General features: G+C 47.7%; 1 protein-coding gene across 8 annotated transcripts in view; it reads left to right on the forward strand.

The window, feature by feature from the left end:
- The window catches only part of LOC144481884 (nuclear receptor subfamily 4 group A member 1-like), a 78,343-nt gene extending 59,465 nt beyond the window's left edge, over positions 1–18,878 (forward strand). For 4 of the 8 annotated variants that reach the window (XM_078201038.1, XM_078201037.1, XM_078201035.1 and 1 more), the window contains exons 4-7: positions 8,655–8,818; positions 10,541–10,743; positions 12,016–12,194; positions 14,839–18,878. In XM_078201038.1, the coding sequence (XP_078057164.1) occupies positions 8,655–8,818; positions 10,541–10,743; positions 12,016–12,194; positions 14,839–15,095 (803 nt within the window). In that variant the 3' untranslated portion in view covers positions 15,096–18,878. Of the gene's footprint in view, positions 1–8,654; positions 8,819–10,540; positions 10,744–11,941; positions 12,195–14,838 lie in introns of all 8 variants that reach the window. The other 4 variants (XR_013495791.1, XR_013495792.1, XR_013495793.1 and 1 more) reach the window with 2 other exon arrangements.
- Positions 18,879–27,662: the final 8,784 nt, after the last annotated feature.

Consider the following 27,662-nt stretch of genomic DNA (forward strand, 5'->3'; position numbering starts at 1 on the left):
TGTTTAAGGGGCTTTCAGATAAGCACATGAATATGTGAGGAATAGAGGGACATGGAGCAAGGGCAGGCAGAAGGGATGAGTTAAATTTGGCGTCATGTTTGGCACAACATGGTGGGTCGCAGGACCTGTGCTGTACTGTCCTATGTTGTATGTTCTATCCCACACGGTGTGATTTCTGTCAGACCCGGTTAGTCCAAACTAACGCATGGCTGCAAATAAAAACAGAGGCATGAGTTCACCACGCTGGTGGCCACCTAACTGAGCACATAAAGAGCGCATAATGCAACAAGCTGGCTGCATATTGCCAGATGCTATCGCTCACTGAGGCAAGATATTCCAACAGAAAAACTCACTTCACCTTGCAGGTGTCTTCCAGGTTTTGGCAGGGGGCGAGAAGTGGGAGGAGGGAGGGGACCAGGCCCCAATTAAGGAGCAAATGCTGTGGGGGCATTTGGAGCTGGAAAGGTCAGCACTGCTCCTCAACCCACTTGGAAACACCTGAAGATGTCCAACCTGAAGAAAAGGGAAGTTTGAGCACTCAACCAGGACGGCAAAGAGAATTATTAGCCTGAATTCACCAAGTGAGAGTGTGGAAGTGAAGCCCAAAGGGACGTTGTTCCAAACTAAAAGAGACCAAACCAGACATTGGTTTTCTTGCAAGAGTTTGCTGATGACACCACCGTAGTGGGTTGGATCTCAAACAGTGACGAGACGGAGTACAGGAATGAGATAGAGGATCTGGTGAACTGGTGCGGCAACAATAATCTCTCCCTCAATGTCAACAAAATGATGGAGATTGTCATCGACTTCAGGAAGTGGAGTGGAGAACATGCCCCTGTCTACATCCATGGAGACAAAGTAGAAATGGTCGAGAGCTTCAGGTTTCTAGGTGTCCAGATCACCAACAACCTGTCCTGGTCCCTCCACACCGACGCTATAGTTAAGAAAGCCCCACCAACGCCTCTACTTTCTCAGGACGCTGAGGGAACGACTCTCTCCAACTTTTACAGATGCACCATAGAAAGCATTCTTTCTGGTTGTATCACAGCTTGGTATGGGCTCCTGCTCTGCCCAAGACGGCAAGAAACTACAAAAGGTCGTGAATGTAGCCCAATCCATCACGCAAACCAGCCTCCCATCCATTGACTCTGTCTACACTTCCCGCTGCCTCGGAAAAGCAGCCAGCATAATTAAGGACCCCACACACCCCGAACATTCTCTCTTCCACCTTCTTCCATCGGGAAATAGATACAAAAGTCTGAGGTCACGTACCAACCGACTCAAGAACAGCTTCTTCCCTGCTGCCAGTAGACATTTGAATGGACCTACTTCATATTAAATTGATCTTTCTCTGCACCCTAGCTATGACTGTAACACTACATTCTGCACCCCCTCCTTTCCTTCTCCCCTATGTACTCTATGAATGGTATGCTTTGTCTGTATAGCATGCAAGAAACAATACTTTCCACTGTATCCCAATACATGTGACAATAATGAATCAAATCAAATATTAAGCTGATCTTTCTCTACACCCTAGCTGTAACTGTAACACTACATTCTGCACCCTCTCCTTTCCTTCTCCCCTATGTACTCCATGAACGGTATGCTTTGTCTGTATAGCGCGCAAGAAACAATACTTTTCACTGTATCCCAATACATGTGACAATAATGAATCAAATCAAATATTAAGCTGATCTTTCTCTACACCCTAGCTATGACTGTAACACTACATTCTGCACCCTCTCCTTTCCTTCTCCCCTATGTACTCTATGAACGGTATGCTTTGTCTGTATAGCGCGCAAGAAACAATACTTTTCACTGTATCCCAATACATGTGACAATAATGAATCAAATCAAATATTAAGCTGATCTTTCTCTACACCCTAGCTATGACTGTAACACTACATTCTGCACCCTCTCCTTTCCTTCTCCCCTATGTACTCTATGAATGGTATGCTTTGTCTGTATAGCGCGCAAGAAACAATACTTTCCAGTGTATCCCAATACATGTGACAATAATGAATCAAATCAAATATTAAGCTGATCTTTCTCTACACCCTAGCTATGACTGTAACACTATATTCTGCACCCTCTCCTTTCCTTCTCCCCTATGTACTCCATGAACGGTATGCTTTGTCTGTATAGTGCACAAGAAACAATACTTTTCACCGTGCCCAGTACGTGTGACAATAATAAATCAAATCACGGTCTATCACAGTAAATCAAATCTGTAAGAAGTAGAATTAATCAGAAGCATGGACCACAAATCTCGCTGGATTCCAGTGTGAATGAATGCTGGATTTCTTGCTAGCCTTCTCACGCACCCTCACCGCACTTCAAACGTTAGAAATGCTTTGAAATGTTGATCATTTCCCAGAATTGCGATCACCATCCTGCCCAGCCGAGCTTCAATGCGAACGTCGCAATACACGCACCGCTTTCAGCAACCGCGGTAGTCTGGAGAGCAATAGTTACCCGAAGAACAATCGAACTCAACGCTTTGCTTTGAAGTTGAAATTGAAGCAATGAAATATCAAAGGGAAGGTATATTCCCTAATTGGTTGCAGCAATCACTCGCAGTCGGATTTAAACACATCGGGCTGCTTTCCCAGAATCTGCTCTCCAGGCTCCCACACCCTTCAGAACAAGGCCAACTCTGGAAGCTTTTGCTTTGCAGTAGTCACAGATGGCTTGGACCACCACAACTGCTTGGCTCTGTCTCCCTCTCCCTCCCTCCTGATGGCGTTAAACACTTCTGCTACTCTTGTGAAGACTTGCCAGTTCACACTTCTCCACCGAGACGGAGGTGGCCCCCTTTGTTAACCTGTGCCACAGAACGCACACTTGGCATCCACCCAGAGAGTTTGCTTGTGCCCAGTGGCAAACAACTGATCAGTTGGGCAATGGACACGATCTTATACATAAAAGGTGCACACTCACTCATGGTTGGGGAGGTGAAATCGAAACATAGAAGATAGGAGCAGAAGGGGGCGGCACGGCGGCACAGTTGTTGGCACTGCTGCCTCACAGCGCCAGGGACCTGGGTTGAATTCCGGCCTCGGGTCACTGTCTGTGCAGAGACTGCACATTCTTCCCGTGTCTGCGTGGGTTTCCTCCGGGTGCTCCGGTTTCCTCCCACAGTCTGAAGATGTGCGGGTTAGGTTGATTGGCCATGCTAAATTGACCCTAGAGTCAGGAGATTAGCAGGGTAAATATGAGGGGTTACAGGAATAAGGTCTGGGTGGGATTGTGGTCGGTGCAGACTCGATGGGCTGAATGGCCTCCTTCTGCACTGTAGGGATTCTATGACTTCTAAGGAGGCCATTTGGCCCTTCGAGCCTGCTCCGCCATTCATGGCTGATCGTCCAACTCAATAGCCTAATCCTGCTTTAATCCCCATAACCTTTAATCCCCAACTGCTGTATCCAGCCGCCTCTTGAATACATTCAATGTTTTGGCATCAACAACTCCCTGTGGTAATGAATTCCACAGGCTTTGGGTGAAGAAATGTCTCCTCATCTCCGTCCCAAATGGATCTATCCCGAATCCTCAGACTCTGGAGGATTGAGCAGGAAGCAACATCAGTGGTATCTGGAGGGAAAGACTGGAGGCAGTTGGAGCCCCTCCCACAAAGGCCCCCCACTAACATTTAGCTCGATAATCCGAGGCACAATACAGGCCGGCATCCACGTGCTTGGGTGACGCAATCAGGGCAAGCTGTCGAAACCCAGAGCCCACAGAGATTGGTAGCCCCCTGTTTTGATCGTTAACCATGGCACGCACATTGCAAAACAGTGGCAAGTGGCATCTCCTTTCCCTCACGCACGCCTGGACAACAGAATCCTCATGGAAGGCAAGTGGCTCTCCCCAGCCCTGCTCGCCCACCCTAACTCTGTCTTGCAGAATAGATCGACACAAAACACAGGCCGCAATATTTCTTTCTGGACGATGTACTGCTGGTATATGGCTGAGGAACCTCTGTGTACGCCCCCAGCGAAGAGACAATCAGCGAGTACAAAGATTGAGAGTGTTGGCATGTGACAATAATAAATCAAATCAAATATTAAGCTGATCTCAATACATGTGACAATAATTAATCAAATATTAAGTTGATCTTTCTCTACACCCTAGCTATTACTGTAACACTACTCTCTCCTTTCCTTCTGTCTGTCGGGATATGGGGGTAGGGCCTGGGTGGGATTGTGGTCGGTGCAGACTCGATGGGCCGAATGGCCTCTTTCTGTACTGTAGGGTTTCAATGATTCAATGAAAGGAGAGAATAGGAAAGGAGAGGGTGCAGAATGTAGTGTTACCGTCACAGATAGGGTGTAGAGAAAGATCAGCTTAATATTTAATTTGATTTATTATTGTCACATCCAGCTTGTCAGATCACCCTGTATCCCATGTGCATTAGCCTTCCTAATAAGTCTCCCATGTGGGAATTGTCAAAGGCTTTGCTGAAATCCATGTAAGCTACATCAACCGCACTACCCTCATCCACACACTTCGTACATGCTCAAAAAATTCATTCGAATTTGTTAGGCATGACCTCCCACTGACAAAACCATGCTGACTATCCCTGATCAAACCTCGCCTCTCCAAGTGGAGATAGATTCTCTCCTTCAGAATCTTCTCCAGTCGTTTCCCAATCACAGACGTGGGATTCACTGGTCTGTAGTTCCCTGGCTTGTCTCTACAACCTTTCCCAAATAGTGGGACCACATTAGCTATTCTCCAGTCCTCCACTTCCCACTGCCTCGGTAAAGCAGCCAGCATAATCAAGGATCCCACGCACCTCTTCTCCCTTCCACGTTCTTCAGTCGGGAAAAAGATACAAAAGTCTGAGGTCACGTACCAACCAACTCAAGAACAGCTTCTTCCCTGCTGCTGTCAGACGTTTGAATGGACCTACCTCGCATTAAGCTGATCTTTCTCTACACGCTAGCTATGACTGTAACACTACATTCTGCACCCTCTCCTTTCCTTATGAACGGTATGCTTTGTCTGTATAGTGTGCAAGAAATAATACTTTCCACTGCATCCCAATACATGTGACAATAATAAATCAAATCAAATATTAAGTTGATCTTTCTCTCCACCCTAGCTATGACCGCAACACTACATTCTGCACCCTCTCCTTTCCTTCTCCCCATGTACTCTATGAACAGGATGCTTTGTCTGTATAGCGCGCAAGAAACAATACTTTTCACTGTATCCCAATACATGTGACAACAATAAATCAAATCAAATCATTTCCACTTCATCCACAGGGGCATGTTCTCCACTATGCTTCCTGAAGTCGATGACCATCTCCTTCATTTTGCTGATGTTGAGGGAGAGATTATTGTCGGCGCGATCTTTGTAGAAATGGCGTTATCTCTCCTGATGGTACTGCTTTCGGCGAGTTTGTGTGTGATAAAGTTGAGCTGTTTAATGCGGTTCTGAGCAGAAACCTAGTTTACACGGACGACTGGTGAACTTTCTGAACTAACGGTGTGGAGCGGCATTATTTATTCATTCATGGGACATGGGCATCGCTGGCTGGCCAGCATTTATTGCCCATCCCTAGTTGCCCCTTGAGAAGGTGGTGGTGAGCCGCCATCTTGAATCGCTGCAGTCCACGTGCTGTGGGTTGACCCACAATGCCGTTAGGAAAGGATTTCCAGGATTTTGACCCAGCGACTGCGAAGGAACGGCCGATATATTTCCAAGTCAGGATGATGAGTGGCTTGGAGGGGAACTTGCAGGTGGTGGTGTTCCCAGGTATCTTCTGCCCTTGTCTAAGGGAAGTGATCGTGGGTTTGGAAGGTGCTGTCGAAGGATCTTTGGTGAATCGCTGCAGTGCATCTTGTCGATAATATGCGCTGCTGCTCGTGGAGCGATAAGAGTATGGGCGCGATTTTGCGGCCGCGCTTGGGTGGGACCGGAAATTCCCGCCCGAGATCAACAGACATTTCCGTTGCCCGTCCCTCGCCCATTCCGATTCCATAGCGGGCGGGGCGGTAGAATTCCAGCGTATATGTGGAAACTGACTCCAAGATGCTGTCAAGCAGCTGATGTGAGGATGAAGGAGGTGGGCGTGAGTGGGGAAAGGGTGTACATCTATTGGCGGAGGTGGGGGGGGCTCTTTATTTCAAGGGGCCAGAATACAAAGGGGGTGAGATTTGTCCACTGGTGGACAAAACCATGGTTTGATCGTGTCAAGAATACTGCATGTAGGTCGGGGTATGGAACCATAAAAAGGGGACACAGGGCTTGAGCTGGGCCACCAGATTGACAATGGGGCCAAAAGGGTTAAATTAAGAGGGCATCTTGCACCGTCAAGTTATTGCATTCACTTGAGGATCAAGAGTTAAGATCTCATTGGGGTCTTTCAGATAAATAAAGGGTTTGATCGGGTAAAACAGAACAGTTCATCTGCGGGGAGAGCCCAGAATAAGGGGGCAGAACCGTAATCTGAGAACCAGGCCACTCAGGGGTAATGTCAGGAAGCACTTCCTCGCACAAAGACCGGAATCCTCTGGCCGTTCTCCATCACTCCCGCCCGCAGTCTTTCCGCCGGCTTGGGGTGACATCAGTGGGAATTCCCATTGAGAGCGGCAGGAACAGAAAATCCCACCGCTAGCAAACAAAGTGCCAACGTGAGGGGGGTGGGGGTGCGGGAGGGGGGGGGCGGTGGGGGGGGGGGGGGGGGTGTCAGTTCAAAATGTCAAAGATGTGATTGATAGATTTTTTGTCGCACAGTGTAATTGGAACCAAGGTTAGGTGGGAGGGGATTAAGGTGCAGATCAGCCTTGCATACATACAGTGCAGAAGGAGGCCATTCGACCCATCGAGTCTGCATCAACGACAATCCCACCCAGACCCTATCACCGTAACCTCATGTATTTACCCTGCAAGTCCCCCTGACACTAAGGGACAATTCAGCATGGCCAATCCACCTAACCTACACATCTTTGGACACTAAGGGGCAATTTAGCATGGCTAATCCACCTAACCTACACATTTCTGGACACTAAGGGGCAATGTAGCATGTTCAATCCACCTAACCTACACATCTTTGGACACTAAGGGTACAGGTTAGGTGCATTGGCCATGGTAAATTGCCCCTTAGTATCCAAAGATGTATAGGTTAGGTGGATTGGCCATGCTAAATTGTCCCTTGGTGTCCAAAGATGTGCAGGTTAGGTGCATTGGCCATGCTAAATTGTCCCTTGGTGTCCAAAGACGTGCTGGTTAGGTGCACTGGCCATGGTAAATTGCCCCTTAGTATCCAAAGATGTATAGGTTAGGTGGATTGGCCATGCTAAATTGTCCCTTGGTGTCCAAAGATGTGCAGGTTAGGTGCATTGGCCATGCTAAATTGTCCCTTGGTGTCCAAAGACGTGCTGGTTAGGTGCACTGGCCATGGTAAATTGCCCCTTAGTATCCAAAGATGTATAGGTTAGGTGGATTGGCCATGCTAAATTGCCCCTTAGTGTCCAAAGATGTGCAGGTTAGGTGGATTAGCCATGCTAAATTGCCCCTTGGTGTCCAAAGACGTGCTGGTCAGGTGCATTGGCCATGGTAAATTGCCCCTTCGTATCCAAAGATGTATAGGGTAGGTGCATTGGCCATGGTAAATTGCCCCTTAGTGTCCAAAGATGTATAGGTTTGGTGGATTGGCCATGCTAAATTGCCCCTTAGTGTCCAAAGATGTATAGGTTTGGTGGATTGGCCATGCTAAATTGCCCCTTAGTGTCCAAAGATGTGTAGGTTAGGTGCATTGGCCGTGCTAAATTCTCCCTCAGTGTACCCAAACAGGAGTGTGGCGACTGGGGGATTTTCACAGTAACTTCATTGCAGTGATGTGAATAAATAAACTTAAACTTGGTGAGTTAGTGGGGTGGGAGCCAAGAGGGGCGACGATGAAAGAAGGGTGGCATGAGTGGGTGACAGGAAGGTGGGGGAGATTAAGGGGCAAAAAGAGAGATGAAGGTAACAGGTTCAGGTCAAGAACAGCACCAAGATGTGTGTGTGAGTTGACACAGAGGGAAATGAATTCTGTTGGGATGTCGGGGATTCAGAGGGACCTGCCTTGTCATGAGGTTACTCTATGGGGGAGCCCAAAGTTAGATTCCAAGGGCCGGTGGTGGAATGTCGTTGACTTGTAGGCAGTTAGGATTCTAATATGCGGGTTCAGGGAAGACGGAGGAACCGGAGCTGTTGGAGGAGCAGACTATCAGTAATGTTCCCGGCTCCCCTCTGTTGCTATAGCAGCAACGTACCGAGGCGCAGAAAGGGGAGCCAAAAAAGGTTGCTTGCTAACGTGGCCTGAAGAAGCAACATCGCTTTTGAGCCTGTGAGTAAATTTTCCCGTCTCGTCCGCCACAGGAATCATCCCGGGCTGGCTGGATAACTTGGCGGACGACTTCAAAGTCCATAGATTTTGGGCAGGAATTTCCGGCCTCTGGGCAGGCCTGACTGGAAAATCCCGCCAGCGTCGGTGTACACAAGGGACTTGGTGAGGCGCCGGAAGAGGCAAACGTCCTCTGGAGTTGCACAGATGCCTCGAGATTCCTCCCTGTTAGCTCGTATTTTGTGCGTCCGCTAGCTCCAGAGGCGAGCGGCCTAACAGGCTGAAAGGAAAATTTAACTTTTTTTTAATCTTCCAGTGGTCCGCACAGACAGCCTGAAAGGTCGCCGGGGTCGACTTCCATCCAAACCAAAGAATGTTCAAGAAGCCACGCCTTCAAATGTTCCAGTTAGTCTCATCACAGCGCTGGTCAGGGCACACATTGATTCCAATCCAATCATGTCCAATCTAGATTATTCCAAGGTAAATATGAGGTGAAAAATAGTTGAGAGGTTGAAAAGGGGGAAAGAAATGTGTGTATCGGGGAGAATCAGGCAGTGTGTAACCCACCTTGCAACCCAGTGAAATTCCCCTGCCTTATTTACCAACCACCAGCAGCCATTTTATCTCTTGGGTGGCCAACCAACTGTCCGTCCATTCCAGAAGCAGACAGGCCACCATTTAAGGCCCAGGTCTCATCGAAACGGTGAGGCATGGGCACCACCAGGTGGCCCAGAGGCTCCTCAGCTGGCAACCCAGGTAAGTCCCGTTGGGGGAGGGTACGTCCCACGTGGCAACAATGCGAGAGGTCACTCTTGTGGCGCCACAGAAATAAGTGGAAACTTGTTGTTTCAAAGCCCACCGGGCCTTGGGTGGCAGGGTGGCACAGTGGTTAGCACTGCTGCCTCACGCCCCCCAGGGATCCGGGTTCGATTCCTGGCCTTGGGCCACTGTCTGTGCGGAGTTTGCACGTTCTCCCCCCGTATCTGCGTGGGTTTCCTCCGGGCGCTCTGGTTTCCTCACACAGTCCAAAAGACGTGCTGGTTCGGTGCATTGGCCATGTTCAATTGTCCCTTAGTGTCCAAAGATGTGCTGATTAGGTGGATTGGCCATGCTAAATTGCCCCTTAGTGTCCAAAGATGTGTAGATTAGGTGGATTGGCCATGCTGAATTGTCCCTTAGTGTCAAAAGATGTGTAGGTTAGGTGGATTGGCCATGCTAAATTGTCCCTTAGTGTCAAAAGATGTGCAGGTTAGGTGGATTGGCTGTGCTAAATTGCCCCTTAGTGTTTAAAAGATGTGTAGATTAGGTGGATTGGCCATGCTAAATTGTCCCTTAGTGTACCCGAACAGGTGCCAGAATGTGGCAACTAGGGGATTTTCACAATAACTTCATTGCAGAGTTAATGTAAACCTACCTGTGACTAATAAATAAATTAACTTTAAAACTATACCATTGCCAGTGTAACACATTGAGGATTTCCATCTAAAATGGTATTTAGGGTGCTATGCATGTCATTTTATTTTTGCCTAAATTGAGAAGCATTAAGTTGGCCATGAAGAGGTGATACAATGGTACGACTTTAAATGATTCCCACCACCCCCACCCCCCCGCCCCCCCCCGCCTCCTCCTTCTTAAGTCGGCCCAAACCCCTCTCCCGCCCTCTCCCTGCCTCCTCTCTCTTCCCACACGATGCACCAGTTTCTTGCCAGGAGGCTGCGTTTGCCGAGGCACGTTCTCTGAACGATTAGCTGGACTTGAAATGGTGGTCAATGCGTCCCTCGCGTTGGTGGCGGCACAGAGTAGCGCGGGCGGGCGCAAACGATTGGAAGACAGCAAATGTGCAGCTCTGCGCGAAAGTCAAAGAGAAAAAGCCTGGCGCTAAACGTGACGAGTGTGAAATTTGCCTTCAGAAATGAGGCGAGCTGTCGCTTCTATATTGCTGGTATAAACATGATCAGAGAGCAACTTGCCTTTATCCTTGTCTAATTAAAGGCAAATTATAGCCAATGTACAAAGCCCGAACTATCAGAATTTCCCTTGCAAGTCCAGTGCTCTTTTGAAAGATGCAAATGATATGCTTTGCGAAGAAAGCTCTGTTTGTATTAAATTAACAACAATGTAATTTTGGCTTGTTATGTCTAAAGAATTAGTAGCTCTCCTTGGCAGAAGCATTGTCCCGCTGATTCACACTGTCTGCTCCAGTTTCAGGAATCCAGTGCCTACCAGTCAGAGGAGGACGAGGCAGCTGACATCCAACAGTTTTACGAGCTGCTGGCAGATTCGATGGAAATGATACGGAGGTGGGCAGAGAAGATTCCAGGCTTTGTCGGTTTGCCCAAGGATGATCAGGACCTACTCCTGGAATCTGCCTTCTTGGAACTCTTCATCCTCCGGTTGGCCTACAGGTAGGTACTTCAACCCATCTGACGCAGGGCCGTCCAGGCTCAAAGACGTCAGGTCTGTTCTCTCTCCGCGGATGCCGTCAAACCTGCTGAGATTTTCCAGCATTTTCTGTCCTCGCTTCAACCCATCTGTTTTTGCCCACGTTATTGCTTTTCCCCTGAAGACTATGAACGACCGTATAGACTCGTGTGAAGGCCAACTTGTGGAAAAGCCGACCCCATGACCTTTGACGGGAAAAAGTAATTTTTCATTTCCCTTGAGGAAAGGTCGACCCATAAGATATAGGAGCAGGATTAGGCCATTCAGCCCGTCGAGTCTGCTCCACCATGGCTGATAAGTTTCTCAACCCCATTCTCCCTCCTTTTCCCCATAACCTTTGATCCCCTTACCAATCAAGAACCGATCTATCTCTGTCTTAAATTCACTCAATGACCCGGCCTCCTCTGTGGTAATGAATTCCACAGATTCACCACCTTCTGGCTGAAGAAATTCCTCCTCATCTCGGTTCTAAAGTCATGATGTGGAGATGCCGGCGTTGGACTAGGGTGGGGCACGGTAAGAAGTCTCACAACACCAGGTTAAAGTCCAACAGGTTTATTTGGAATCACGAGCTTTCGGAGCGCTGCTCCTTCATCAGGTGAGTCGAGAGGTGGGTTCGCAAACACGGCATATATAGGACTGTAAAGACTCGCATTCCAACCATTATCTTGCAACTGCGTCTCTGTCTATATATGCCGTGTTTGTGAACCCACCTGATGAAGGAACAGCGCTCCGAAAACTCGTGATTCCAAATAAACCCGTTGGACTTTAACTTGGTGTTGTGAGACGACTTTCAGTTCTAAAGGCTACTCTGAGGCTATACCCTCGGATTTGAGGTTTTTTTTACATTCATTTGTCAGCCAGCTGGCTGGGCCAGCATTTATTGCCCATCCCTAGTTGCCCGAGGGCAGTTGAGAGTCAACCACATTGCTGTGGCTCTGGAGTCACATGTAGGCCAGACCGGGTAAGGACAGCAGATTTCCTTCCCTAAAGGGACATGAGTGACCCAGATGGGTTCACTACTAATGGAAACATCTTGCCCACGCCCACTCGATGGCGTAAACTGAAAGGCACGCTGAAGTCCCCTCTGTCAGTTTGGGATCAATTCGGGATTCCAGCAAAGTAATCAGTCTGATTTATTCTGTCCACCTTACTATTCAGTGCAAGACAGACAAGAAGCTTGGTTTCCTTGAGCCCAGTGGAACTCTTGTGTTGTGTTGACATGTTGCTTGCAGGTCCAACCCTGAAGAAGGCAAGCTTATCTTCTGCAGCGGCGTTGTCCTCCACCGCCAACAGTGCGTGCGTGGCTTTGGTGAATGGATTGACTCGATCATCGATTTCTCCACGACCCTGCAAAGGATGAAGATCGACATGTCCAGCTTCTCGTGTCTGGCAGCATTGGTGGTCATTACAGGTGAGCTCCTCTTGTTCAGACTTCCCATCTGCACGTCAACTCCACCCTATAGGAAGGGCGATGGCCCAGTGGTATTATCACTAGATTATTAATCCAGAAACCCAGCTAACGTTCTGGGGACCCGGGTTCGAATCCCGCCACGGCAGATGGTGGAATTTGAATTCAATTAAAAAAATCTGGAATTAAGAATGACCATGAAACCATTGTCAGAAAAACCCATCTGGGTCACTAATGTCCCTTTAGGGAAGGAAATCTGCCGTCCTTACCCGGCCTGGCCTACATGTGACTCCAGAGTCACAGCAACGTGGTTGACCTTCAACCACTCACTGGCAATTATAGATGGGCAATAAATCATGGAATCATAGAATCCCTACAGAGCAGATTTGGCCCATCCAGCCTGCACCAACCACAATCCCATCCAGACCCTTTCCCCGTAACCCCACAAATTTACCCTGCTGATCCCCCTGACATGACGGGATAATTTAACAATGTCACTTCACCTAACCTACACATCTTTGGACACGAAGGCGCAATTTAGCATGGTCAATCCACCTAACCTGCACATCTTTGGACACTAAGGGGCAATTTAGCATGGCCAATCCACCTAACCTGCACATCTTTGGACTCTAAGGGACAATTTAGCATGGCCAATCCACCTAACCTACACACCTTTGGACACGAAGGGACAATTTAGCATGGCCAATCCACCTAACCTACACATCTTTGGACACTAAGGGACAATTTAGCATGGCCAATCCACCTAACCTACACATCTTTGGACTCTAAGGGACAATTTAGCATGGCCAATCCACCTAACCTACACATCTTTGGACACTAAGGGACAATTTAGCACGGCCAATCCACCTAACCTACACATCTTTGGACACTAAGGGGCAATTTAGCATGGCCAATCCACCTAACCTGCACATCTTTGGACACTAAGGGGCAATTTTGCATGGCCAATCCACCTAACCTGTACATCTTTGGACATTAAGGGGCAATTTACCATGGCCAATCCGCCTAACCTTCACATCTTTGGACATTAACGGGCAATTTAGCTTGGTCAATCCACCTAACCTGCACATCTTTGGACACTAAGGGGCAATTTAGCATGGCCAATCCACCTAACTTACACATCTTTCTCCCCATATCCCTTGGCCCCTTTAGAGTCCAGAAATCTATCTATTTCCTTCCTAAATATGTTCAGTGAATTGGCTTCCACAGCTTTCTGTGGTAGAGAATTCCACAGGTTCACCACCCTCTGAGTGAAGAGATTTCTCCTCATCTCAATCCTAAATGGCCTCACCCCATATCCTGAGACACTGACCCCTTGTTCTCGACCCCTGTCAGCCAGTGGAAATAACATCCCCGAATCCAGTCTGTCCAGCCCTGTCAGAGTTTTATATGTTTCAATGAGATAACCTTATAATAATAACCCTGCGGCGTTTTATGCCAGTGGAGGTTGTGGGATTTAACAGTTCCGCCAATATCTATGGAACTTTGCGTAGTTTGTCCAACCCGCCGTGGGGGGAAGTGTGTGTGGGGGGGGCGGGGGGTGGAGTCACCTTCGGCGTGACTGGAAAATCCTGCCGGCGGGAAAGGTCAGAAAATCCCTCCCGACGGGTGGAATTTTCCCATCCCGCTCTCCACAGGAATCGTAGCGGGCAGGACACAGACGATGCAAAGGTCCATTGACCTCGGGTGGGACTTTCTGGCCTTGGGGCGAGCGCGGCTGGGAAACCCTGCCCACAATGTTTCAAATGGACCATATTTGCTCAAATGTTTCTCAGAACATAAGAACTAGGAGCAGGAGTGGGCCATCTAACCCCTGCTCCGCCATTCACTAAGACCATGGCTGATCTTTTTGTGGACTCAGCTCCACTTACCCGCCCGCTCACCATAACCCTTAATTCCTTTACTGTTCAAAAATTTATCTATCCTTGCCTTAAAAACATTCAATGAGGTAGCCTCAACTGCTTCACTGGGCAGGGAATTCCACAGATTCACAACCCTTTGTGTGAAGAAGTTCCTCCTCAACTCAGTCCTAAATAGTCAGAATATAGTCAGAAGCTTTTTTGGACAGTCAGGAGCTTTTTCCCTAGGGTGGAAGAGTCAATTACTCGGGGGCATAGGTTTAACGTGCAAGGGGCAAGGTTTAAAGGAGATGTACGAGGCAAGTTTTTTACACAAAGGGTGGTGGGTGTCTGGAACTTGCTGCCGGGGGAGGGAGTGGAAGCAGATATAATAGTGACTTTTAAGGGGCGTCTGGACAAATACATGAATAGGATGGGAATAGAGGGATATGGTCCCCGGAAGGGTAGGGGGTTTAGTTCAGTTGGGCAGCATGGTCAGTGCAGGCTTGGAGGGCCGAAGGGCCTGTTCCTGTGCTGTAATTTTCTTTGTTCTTTGTTCTTTGTTCTAAATCTGCTCCCCCTTATTTTGAGGCTATGCCTCCTAGTTCTGGTTTCACCCGCCAGTGGAAACAACCTCCCTGCTTCTATCTTATCTATTCCCTTCATATGTTTCTATAAGATCTCCCCTTGGCTTTAAGGTTTTTAAAGGTAAAGTTTTTGAAAGGTTTTGAAGTATTGTCCATTGATTTGCCTTCATTTCTGAAAATTAGTTGTTTTTTGTGGCGTTTTAGATCGGCATGGCTTGAAAGAACCCAAGAAAGTGGAAGACCTGCAGACCAAGATTATAACGTGCCTGAAAGATCACGTAACTTCCAGTGCAGGCGAGCAAATGCGGCCAAATTATTTGTCCAGGCTTCTGGGCAAGCTCCCTGAACTTTGCACCCTGTGCACCCAAGGACTGCAGCGCATCTTCTACCTGAAGCTGGCCGACTTGGTCCCTCCACCTGCCATCGTTGACAAACTATTCCTGGACACTTTGCCCTTCTAGGAAAGTCGCCAAGCTGCGTGACAGTTGAACTGGAGCCCGGCCACACCACCTTTGATATTTCAGCGACGGGGCAAGAAGTTAAAAGGGACAGCGGCACCAGTTCAAACTTGGATGGCTTCAGGAATTGGACACGTTTGCTATGCGCTAATTGGATTTGCTCTTTTTCAAAAAATAAAATGCTGTTTTTGTTTCATTCAGCATTAACAGATTATTGGAGTTGTTTGGGGGTGGGGGGGGGTGGGGGGAGAGGGGTTTGGGGGGAAGGGGGAGCCCTTTGCTACAGTGTAGCTTCTAATCATAATCTAACCAGAAAGAAACTCCGAACTTTGACCAACTCGAGAGACGTTCTCAGCGAAGATCGCCGCGACTGGTTCGAGATACTCTCTCCCTCCGTCGCTTTCTTGCCGAGGCCCTGAATCTCGAACAACCAAACGGAATGTGCCTCTTCTGCGTCTCACCCTCTCTCTCCACCACTATCATCTGTAACATCAGAAGAGTTGTGAATGAGAGTGGAGAAAGGCCAAATGTTTTTTTTTAACACAGAGATCAGATCAGGACTGAATATTTTTTTCAGAGATCAGATGTCTAAGAAAATGGATGCGTTCTTTAACTGTCTGGGCTGGATTTGTAATTGTAATTTTCCTGAGGTAGGAAACTGGTGTCCAATCCAACCATCATTGGAAAGAATAACGCCTCATTCAACCTATCTTAAATGGATTTTGAAAAGACATTTGTTGTTAGTAATGTAATAATTTCACTCTTCAAAAAAGGGTTCTTTTGAGGCCGGTTCTGGACAGTCATGACTGACAAGCCTGACAGATTAACCCTTGAACTATATCACCGACGTATTCCCCATGAATATTTGATACTCTGGTTTGGTAACAAAGTAAGTCAAAGACACAGCCCTGAATGGGAAGCTGTGAAGTCAAAACTCTTCAGTAGCGACAACTGCACTCATGCGATACGGCACACATTATTGGTATAAGCTTGGATGCTTCAAAAGGTTTCTGTTTTTTTCTCGCTAAGGTTTTCTTGTTCATTCACCAAGAGTGGATCAACTTGAATTTGTGGCTTTGCAGAGAAGACTGGCAAATGATCGGGGAAAGCCTCTTGCCTCGACGGAAACAGGCACTTTATGAGGGGGGGGGGGCGCGGAGGTGGAAGTGGATGGTGGGGCAGGGTGGCAAGTGTGGACTATGGTCCCTTTCATGAATCCACTATCACTTGTGCACTGGTGACATCCGCCAAAGGCTTCTTTGGCCACTCACGTGGACCCATGAGCCTCTTCTCGTGATTGGCAAGTGTGGACTATGGTCCCTTTCATGAATCCACTATCAGTTGTGCACTGGTGACATCTGCCAAAGGCATCTTTGGCCACCCACGTGGACTCACGAGCCTCTTGCGATTATTCCTGCCTCCTGTTTACATCTGATAAAAAAAAGCTTCAAATCAATTGGTCTGTTGGCTGGTTAACCTTGCGAGGGAGCAATGGGGGAAGGAGTATTTTGATGGACAGGAATAATTATCTGATTTTATCCTATTTAGAGTGCATTATGATTGGGAATAATATGCTTTAACCTCATATAGAGAGTACTGAATAAATCGGAGTACTTAACATGTAAATGTGTATATTTCATATGGATTATTTACAGTGCCTTACCAGTCAGCATGTACAGAAGGTGTTGGACTATGATGTTACTAGTAAATGGTGCAGCCCATTACACGTTGTGTCCTCATATGGGTGAACCCTCACCCCATTAACCTCTCGAGGCTTGCTTCCAGGCTTGCAAAACTGCCCCCCACCTCTTCCCCCATCCGCCTCCGCGCCCCCACCCCGCCCCCCGACCCCAGCATTTCGACCTCCTAATAGGGCAGCTCAAAAATTGCCTGCACTTGAACCAGTGCGACTGCAGGGGTCGGGCTTCCTTCCATTTGTTTGCCCCAACATTTGACACTGGAAATCTGCATTAAAAGCAGAAAGTGCAGGAAATCCTCATCAGGACGGGCAGCGCCGACGGAGAGAGAGAAACGGCTAATGCGACCCCGGTGAAAGGCCGTCGACTGGAAACGTTAACTCTGCTTCTCTCTCCACAGCCTTTTACTGCTGGCAAAATCAATACTTGAACCGTAAAATGTCTGCGAGAGCGTTTACAAGCATTTCAAAATGGCCGCCGCACAAAGGGCAATGACATTCAGGTTCTCTGCGTAGATCATGTTGCATTCTGTCTGAGGTGCTTCAATACGGGCAAAGAAACGTTCCAGACATTTTAAAACGGTCATTCAAAAGGTTTTAAGTTTTCTTCCTGGATCAAGTTGTACTTCGAGGTGCTTCCTGTCTTCAGAGGCAGAAGTCCCTTCATCAAAATCCCTTTATTTACACACTCTAACAGCAGTGCACAGAGTGCTATCAGTCAGCAGTCTACCTTCAGGGGTGCCAGAGGAACTGACACGCCTCGGTTAAATACAAGGAAAAGACTCATTGATTGGCCCATTCCATTCTTTTTGGTCATCGACTGTAAAGGGAAAGGCAATATTATCTTGGCCTTGTCTGATTGTATAGATCAATATCGGGATTAAGGCTCTACTGGGATTTGAAACCACAATATCCTGTTTATGATACAAGCGCTTTAACCAACTAAGCCACACAGCCTGACGGCGCCAATTAACTCCTTAATCAGGGAGTTCATACTCGAATAGGCCAACCTCAATGGCCTGATTGAAGTCATGACACTTCCTGTACAATTGTGATTTGTGTAATCTTCACCATATACATTCACTATGAGTCACACAGCCTGAGGGGGTTTCTATACACTTCCCGTCCCCTTCAGTTGACTGTGGCTGAAAGGTCTTAGACAGCGACCTTCCCCCCATTGCGCCTCTGTAGCAGCTGACTCAAGCTTTAGTGCATCCCTCAGCACGTAATCCTGGGTGTTGGAATACTCGGCCTGTAACACTCGGTGGAGGACAACTCTTTGCAATGGAAGACCAACAAGTTTCGGGCGGACCAAAGGGCGTCTTTCACCGAGTTGATGACCCTCCAGCAGCAGTTGATGTTTGTCTCGGTGTGCGTCCCCGGAAACAGCCCGTAGAGCACAGAGTCCTGAGTCACCGAGCTGCTCGGGATGAACCTCGACAGAAACCACCTCACCTCTGTCCAGAACCTTCTTTGCAAAGGCACATTCCACAAGGAGGCGTGCGACCGTCTCTTTCCCACCACGGTCACCTCGAGGCCAATGTGGAGATGGGGTGAGAATCCAGGCTTGTAGGAAGGAGGGCCTTTCTCACCAACAGCCAAGCTAGGTCTTGTTCTGGCGATGAGGCATTCTGCCAAATGACAGTCTGCTCAGGGAACCACCTGACAGGATCCACCATCTCCTCTCCCTGTCGGGCCTTTAGAGCGTTACATGTAGACCACTTCTCTCTCCACAGACGCTGCCAGGCCTGCTGAGTTTATCCAGCATTTTCTGTTGCTATAATCAAAGTCCCCACGCCATTCACGCTGGTCCCTCTGGAAGTGTAATTGCCCATGTTAATAAGATTCTGTGGTCTAAGGAAAAACTGTAAGATGTTGTTGCAAAATGCCTATACTTTTCTATTGTTAATATATATTTTTAAACCAATATTTTTCAATGTTAGGATATGAAGTCAGATGTCTGGCTCAATGTAAGCAAAAACAACTGTCCACTGGAGAACAAATTGCTCTCATTCTCACACCTATTCCATGCACAAATTATGCATGAGGTCAGTTGTGGAGTTTGTGCTAATAAAGGTTTTCTCTGCTTCAGCGCTGCTCCGAAGTGTCCTCCCTGGTATCGCGCACACACACAAACAATCGCCGCGGCAAGTCTCCTTCGTATCCCGTTAAAAGGCCCAATTGAGGAAAGGGCACCGTGAACATCTCAAGTGCGTCACATATAACGGCGGCACGGTGGTTAGCACCGATGCCTCACAGCGCCAGGGACCCAGATTCAATTCGCGGCTTGGGTGACTGCGCGGAGTCTGCACGTCCTCCCCGTGTCTGCATGCTCCGGTTTCCACCCACACTCCAAAGATGCGTAGGTTAGGTGGATTGGTCATGCTAAATTGCCCCTTAGTGTCCAAAGATGTGTAGGTTAGGTGGATTGGCCATGCTAAATTGCCCCTTAGTGTCCAGAGATGTGCAGGTTAGTTGGATTGGCCATGCTAAATTGCCCCTTAGTGTCCAAAGATGTGTAGGTTAGGTGGATTGGCCATGCTAAATTGCCCCTTAGTGTCCAGAGATGTGCAGGTTAGTTGGATTGGCCATGCTAAATTGCCCCTTGGTGTCCAGAGATGGGCAGGTTAGCTGGATTGGCCATGCTAAATTGCCCCTTAGTGTCCAGAGATGTGCAGGTTAGTTGGATTGGCCATGCTAAATTGCCCCTTAGTGTCCAGAGATGTGTAGGTTAGATGGATTGGCCATGCTAAGTTGCCCCTTAGTGTCCAAAGACGTGTAGGTTAGATGGATTGGCCATGCTAAATTGCCCCTTGGTGTCCAGAGATGGGCAGGTTAGCTGGATTGGCCATGCTAAATTGCCCCTTAGTGTCCAAAGATGTGTAGGTTAGGTGGATTGGTCATACCAAATAGCCCCTTGGTGTCCAAAGATGTGCAGGTTAAGTGGATTGGCCATACTAAATTGTCCCTTAATGTCCAAAAATGTGTAGGTTAGGTGGATTGGCCATGCAAATTTGCTCCTTAGTGTCCAAGGATGTGCAGGTTAGGAGTGGATCATTAACAGTAAGGACGGCATGGTGGCACAGTGGTTAGCGCTGCTGCCTCACAGCGCCAGGGACCCGAGTTCGATTCCCGGCTTGGGTCACTGTCTGTGTGGAGTCTGCACATTCAGCCCGTGTCTGCGTGGGTTTCCTCCGGGTGCTCCGGTTTCCTCCCACAGTCTGAAAGACGTGCTGGTTAGGTGGATTGGCCGTGCTAAATTCTCCCTCAGTGTACCCGAACAGGAGCGTGGCGACTGGGGGATTTTCACAGGAACTTCATTGCAGTGTTAATGTAAGCTGACTTGTGACACTGATAAATAAATAAACCAGAACAAAAAAAAAGGCTGGGTATGAGGGTGCCGGCAGAAATGCACCTTGTTTCCAGCTGCCGGGCATGGATGCAGTGCCCAGCGTGGCGTTGGCAGAGATCTCACTAGAGAAGCACAGAACTGTAGGGAATGCCAACCAACAAGTCTTGGGGGGCACGGACGGTTGACCTGTATCCCATGCAATGAACAGCAATGCCAGCATGACAGAAGAACGGTGCCAGAGGAGGCTTCGGGTCAGCTGGCATGTGATAAAACAAGCGCCTGCCAACATCCCGCCCGCTGTGCAGAGCACCATTGACAGTGCACCCATCAGCTGCAATGACCATCATCGTGAGACTTTCCATTCCCAATGGCAGTCATCTATGGTGTCAGCCAATTTGCAATGCACAACGACATTGATTTTATTTTTCTTAGACAATCATGCATGCACCTTATCTCTCACCGTGGTTGGCACAGTGGTTAGCATTGCTGCCTCACAGCGCCAGGGGACACAGGTTCGATTCCCAGCTTGGGTGGATTGGCCATGCTAAATTGTCCCTTAGTGTCCAAAGATGTGTAGGTTAGGTGGATTGGCCATGCTAAATTGTCCCTTCGTGTCCAAAGATGTGCAGGTTAGGTGGATTGGCCATGCTAAATTGTCCCTTAGTGTCCAAAGATGTGCAGGTTAGGTGGATTGGCCATGCTAAATTGTCCCTTAGTGTCCAAAGATGAGCAGGTTTGGTGGATTAGCCATGCTAAATTGTCCCTTAGTGTTCAAAGATGTGTAGGTTAGGTGGATTGGCCATGCTAAATTGCCCCAGAATGCCCAAAGATGTGTAGGTTAGGTGGTTTGGCCATGGTAAATTGCCCCAGAATGCCCAAAGATGTGTAGGTTAGGTGGATTGGCCATGGTAAATTGCCCCTTAGTGTCCAAAGATGTGGAGGTTAGGGGGATTGGCCATGCTAAATTGCCCCTTCGTGTCAAAAGATGTGCAGGTTTGGTGGATTGGCCATGGTAAATTGCCCCTTAGTGTCCAAAGATGTGTAGGATGGGTGGATTGGCCATGCTAAATTGCCCCTCAGTGTCCAAAGATGTGCAGATTACGTGGATTGGCCATGGTAAATTGTCCATTAGTGTCCAAAGATGTGCAGGTTCGGTGGATTGGCCATGGTAAATGCGCAAGGTGATTGGAATAGGGCAGTGGGTGTGGAGCTGGGTAAGACGTTCTTTCGGAGATTCGGCGCAGACTCGATGGGCTGAATGGCCTCCTTCTGTACTGTAGGGATTCGTTGGTGCTTGGATTTAACTTCCAGGCACGCGATAAATGTCAGACATGTCTTTTTTAATGTGCTGGCCATCCAACAGCCCAGAGTTAGCTACAATTTAACAGCGAGGTTAACACGTTCGCTGTTATTCCTGTAACTCATCCTGAAATGATATTGCTTCCCAAAAGAAAATGAGTGAAAGGATTGAGCTTCCCATTGCATCATCACAGTAAATTGATAGCACACATCGTTCATCTTCCTCCTGGGAAAGACAACCCAGCTGGTGTTAACTAATTAGTCTGATTCTCTGAAAGGGAAGAACATTGTCAGGCTGAAAGGCATGTTGCCCATGGCAATTCTTCCTGGCATTGACTGAATGATTTGGGCCCTTAATTTGGAGTTCGACACATCGAATCCCTTAAGTGCAGAAAGAGGCCACTCAGCACATCAAGACTTCACCGACAAAATTCCCATCCTTTCCCTGAAACCCCATATATTTACCCCACTAGTCCCCCTAACACTAAGGGGCAATTTAGCATGGCCAATCCACCTAAACTGCACATCTTTGGACACTAAGGGGCAATTTAGCATGGCCAATCCACCTAACCTGCACATCTCTGGACACTAAGGGGCAATTTAGTATGGCCAATCCACCTAACCTGCCCATCTTGGGACATTGAGGGGCAATTTAGCACGGCCAATCCACCTAACCTGCACATCTTTGGACATTAAGGGGCAATTTAACATGGCCAATCCACCTAACCTACACATCTTTGGACATTAAGGGGCAATTTAACATGGCCAATCCACCTAACCTGCACATCTTTGGACATTAAGGGGCAATTTAACATGGCCAATCCACCTAACCTACACATCTTGGGACACTAAGGGGCAATTTAGCATGGCCAATCCACCTAACCTGCACATCTTTTGACACTAAGGGGCAATTTAACATGGCCAATCCACCTAACCTACACATCTTTGGACACTAAGGGGCAATTTAGCATGGCCAATCCATCTAACCTACACATCTTTGGACACTAAGGGGCAATTTAGCATGGCCAATCCACCTAACCTGCACATCTTTGGACACTAAGGGGCAATTTAGCATGGCCAATCCAGCTAACCTATACATCTTTGGACACTGAGGGTCAATTTAGCATGGCCAATCCACCTAACCTGCACATCTCTGGACACTAAGGGGCAATTTAGCATGGCCAATCCACCTAACCTGCACATCTTTGGACACTAAGGGGCAATTTAGCGCGGCTAATCCACATAACCTACACATTCTGGGACACTAAGGGATAATTTTGCATGGCCAATCCACCTAACCTACATATTTTTGGAGACTAAGGGGCAATTTAGCACGGCAAATCCACCTAATTTACACATCTTTGGACTGTGGGAGGAAGCCCACGCAGACACGGGGAGAACGTGCAAACTCCACACAGACAGTGAACCCGAAGCCGGAATTGAAACCGGTTCCTTGACGCTGTGAGGCAGCAGTGTTAACGTCAGGGACAATAAGAGAATAGAAGATTCTGGAAATGTCCTCTCCTTCAGGTGCTGAGGTCAATTAGAGTCCATCTTGGACTGAAGAGGCTTTCCCACACCTGGGGTGACTGAACCTTTTTAAAAATGTAAAATTAGCCAATCCCCTTCAGCTTTGTCGGTGGAGTGTGACAGGAAGTGAGGTTGATCCTTACAGGAAATGCAGACTCTGATAGCTTATGCACAAAAAAGTGTCGTTATGGTCAATCTTCTGTTTTTCACTCTCTCTCTGATCACCATCCTGTTAAGAGGCAGCTATGGTTTACAGTTCCAACATGGCCCCACTGATAACTTGTACCAATCTCGGCCGGACCAGGACCGAATTAGTTGGGAATGGAACATCCGGCTCATTTTTCGAAGGAACTGATCCTTGCTTGGAACTCATTTTCCTGAACCCTGGGCATGCTTGAATGGCTGCGTGGGAAGCTGGGCCCGGAGCCTGTGCCAATGTTGCCATTGCCCTTCCAAGGCATGCATGGTTGGAGACTAGTTGCGTTTGTGAAGCGCTTTAAGTGTTTCCATATCACAAACCAAAGGGAAACAGATGTCGGTGTGCGAATCTGGACAAGTCTGAGACTATTAACAGCCCGATAATCATTCCTCATTCCAGTTGAAAATGCAACACAAGTAACAGCCTTGTACAATAAAAGCAGAATACAATGAAAAACAGAGAGCGAGAGAGAAACAGTTAATGAACAGGATTTTCCACCCCCACCCACGGGAGTGGAGGCAGCACACCATTGGCTGGCGGTCGGATGTTCTGGTCCCGCCGCTGACATAGAATAGAATCCCGACAGTGCAGAAGGAGGCCATTCAGCCCATCGAGTCTGCACCAACTATCTGACAGAGTATCTGCCTGCCCTTTCCTCGTAACTGATCCCAACAGCTAATCATTCGAACCATCTCAGGACACGAAAGGACAATTTAGCATGGCCAATCCACCGAACCTACACATCTTTGGACACTAAGGGGCAATTTAGCATGGCCAATCCACCTAACCTGCACATCTTTGGACACTAAGGGGCAATTTAGCATGGCCAATCCACCTAACCTGCACATCTTTGGACACTAAGGGGCAATTTAGCATGGCCAATCCACCTAACCTGCACATCTTTGGACACTAAGGGGCAATTTAGCATGGCCAATCCACCTAACCTACACATCTTTGGACACTAAGGGACAATTTAGCATGGCCAATCCACCTAACCTGCACATCTTTGGACACTAAGGGGCAATTTAGCATGGCCAATCCACCTAACCTACACATCTTTGGACACTAAGGGACAATTTAGCATGGCCAATCCACCGAACCTACACATCTTTGGATACTAATGGGCAATTTAGCATGGCCAATCCACCTAACCTGTGCATCTTTGGACACAAAGGGGCAATTTAGCATGGCCAATCTACCTAACCCACACATCTTTGGACAGTAAGAAGTCCCACAACACCAGGTTAAAGTCCAACAGGCTTATATGGTAGCGCGAGCTTTTGGAGTGCTGCTCCTTCATCAGGTGAGTGGAGGATTGGGTTCACAAACAGGGCATGTTGGTGAATCCAATCCTCCACTCACCTGATGAAGGAGCAGCGCTCCGAAAGCTTGTGCTACCAAATAAACCTGTTGGACTTTAACCTGGTGTTGTGAGACTTCTTACTGTGCCTACCCCAGTCCAACGCCGGCATCTCCCCATCACATCTTGGGACACTAAGGGGCAGTTTAGTATAAGAACATAAGAGCTAGGAGCAGGAGTAGGCCATTTTGCTATTGAAGCTTTCCGTTTTGCACTCAACAGGACAAAGGCAAGAATGCCAAATTTCAAACAATCACAACAATTTATGAGAAGAGAATGCTGACTGGTTGGCCAGTTGCCCATCTTCTCCTGAAATATAATTTGCTGCGGTCTTTTGAAATCTGGCATTCTTGTGCTTATCCTGAAGAGTGCAATACAAAAAGCTTCAGCAGTGCCTCTCTTTTCAACAACTTCAATGCTTCTTCAGCGAGAACAGTATCGTACTTGTAAAGAAACCAACCCCAGTGTTCATCAATGAAAATAACCCAGAGTTGTTTGTGTGAAGACATTTTCAGTGATTTTTAAGTCAGGTTGCTCACAGGTCGAGAGGTGGACACTATTATTAAAAATGCGTGTTAGAACAAAGAACAAAGAAAAGTACAGCACAGGAACAGGCACTTCGGCCCTCCAAGCCTGCACTGACCATGCTGCCCGACTGAACTAAAAAAACCCTCCTTCCCTTACTCGGTCCGTATCCCTCCATTCCCTCCCTATTCATGGACCCATCCAGATGCCTCTTAAATGTTGCTAATGTTCCTGCTTCCACCACCTCCTCTGGCAGCACGTTCCAGGCACCCACCACTCTCTGCGTGAAAAACTTCCCCCCGCACATCTCCCTTAAACTTTCCCCCTCTCACCTTGAACCTGTGCCCCCTTGTAATTGACACTTCCACCCTGGGGAAAAAGCCTCTGACTATCCACCCTGTCTGTGCCTCTCATCATTTTGTAGACCAGGTCTCCCCTCAGCCTCCGTCTTTCCAGTGAAAACAATCCTAGTTTATCCAATCTCTCCTCATAGCCAACACCCTTGAGACCCGGCAACATCCTGGTGAACCTTCTTTGCGCTCTCTCCAAAGCTTCCACATCCTCCTGGTAGCGTGGTGACCAGAACTGCACGCAATACTCCAAATGCGGCCTAACCAAGGGTTTATATAGCTGCAACATGATTTGCCAACTCTTGTACTCAATGCCCCAGCTGATGAAGGTACGCATGCCATATGCCTTCCTAATCACCTTGGCCACCTGTGTTGCCACTTTTAGGGAACCATAGAAAGCATTCTTTCTGGTTGTATCACAGCTTGGTATGACTCCTACTCTGCCCAAGACTGCAAGAAACTACAAAAGGCCGTGAATGTAGCCCAATCCATCACGCAAACCAGCCTCCCATCCATTGACTCTGTCTACACTTCCTGCTGCCTCGGGAAAACAGCCAGCATAATTAAGGACCCCACGCACCCCGGACATTCTCTCTTCCACCTTCTTCCGTCAGGAAAAAGATACAAAAGTCTGAGGTCACGTACCAACCGACTCAAGAATAGCTTCTTCCCTGCTGCCATCAGACTTTTGAATGGACCTACCTTATGTTAAGCTGATTTTCTCTACACCCTAGCTATGACTGTAACATTACATTCTGCACTCTGTCCTTTCCTTCTCCCCATGTACTCTATGAACGGTATGCTTTGTCTGTATAGCGCACAAGAAACAATACTTTTCACTGTATCCCAATACATGTGGCAATAATAAATCAAATCAAATATTAAGTTGATCTTTCTCTACACCCTAGCTATGACTGTAACACTATATTCTGCACTTCCTCCTTTCCTTCTCTATGAATGGTATGCTTTGTCTGTATAGCGCGCAAGAAACAATACTTTTCACTGTATCCCAATACATGTGACAATAATAAATCAAATCAAACATTAAGCTGATCTTTCTCTACACCCTATCTGTAACTGTAACACTACATTCTGCACCCTCTCCTTTCCTTCTCTATGAACGGTATGTTTTGTCTGTATAGCGCGAAAGAAACAATAGTTTTCACTGTATACTAGTGCATGTCACTGTATCCCAATATATGTGACAATAACAAATCAAATCAAATCAAACTGTGGACCTGCACGCCCAGATCTCTCTGTATGTGAATGTTTCTAAGAGCTCTGACTGAGGAATATTGCCTCAGAAACCCACTGTTCAGCTGTGTGAATAAAACTGTGCCTGGTTACCAAGCGACAATTGCAAAATTCAAAGAACAAAGAGAACAAAGAACAAAGAGCAAAGAAAATTACAGCACAGGAACAGGCCCTTCGGCCCTCCAAGCCTGCACCGACCATGCTGCCCGACTGAACTAAAACCCCCTACCCTTCCAGGGATCATATCCCTCTATCCCCATCCTATTCATGGATTTGTCAAGACACCCCTTAAAAGTCACTACCGTATCTGCTTCCACTACCTCCCCCGGCAATGCGTTCCAGGCACCCGCTACTCTCTGTGTAAAAAATCTGGCTTGTACATCTCCTTTAAACCTTGCCCCTTGCACCTTAAACCTGTGCCCCCTAGTAATTGACTCTTCCACCCTGGGAAAAAGCTTCTGACTATCCACTCTGTCCATGCCCCTCATAATCTTGTAGACTTCTATCAGGTTGCCCCTCAACCTCCGTTGCTCCAGTGAGAACAAACCAAGTTTCTCCAACTTCTCCTCATAGCTAATGCCCTCCATACCAGGCAACATCCTGGTAAATCTTTTCTGTACCCTCTCCAAAGCCTCCACATCCTTCTGGTAGTGTGGTGACCAGAATTGAACACTATATTCCAAGTGCGGCCTAACTAAGGTTCTATAAAGCTGCAACATGACTTGCCAATTTTTAAACTCAATGCCCCGGCCGATGAAGGCAAGCATGCTGTATGCCTTCTTGACTATCTTCTCCACCTGCGTTGCCACTTTCAGTGACCTGTGTACCAGTACACCCAGATCCCTTTGCCTATCAATACTCTTAAGGGTTCTGCCATTTACAGTATATTTCCTATCTGTATTAGACCTTCCAAAATGCATTACCTCACATTTGTCCGGATTAAACTCCATCTGCCATCTCTCCGCCCAAGTCTCCAACTGATCTATATCCTGCTGTATCCTCTGA

This window comes from Mustelus asterias, chromosome X, assembly GCF_964213995.1.
Source record: "Mustelus asterias chromosome X, sMusAst1.hap1.1, whole genome shotgun sequence".
In the NCBI taxonomy this organism is placed as follows: domain Eukaryota; kingdom Metazoa; phylum Chordata; class Chondrichthyes; order Carcharhiniformes; family Triakidae; genus Mustelus; species Mustelus asterias.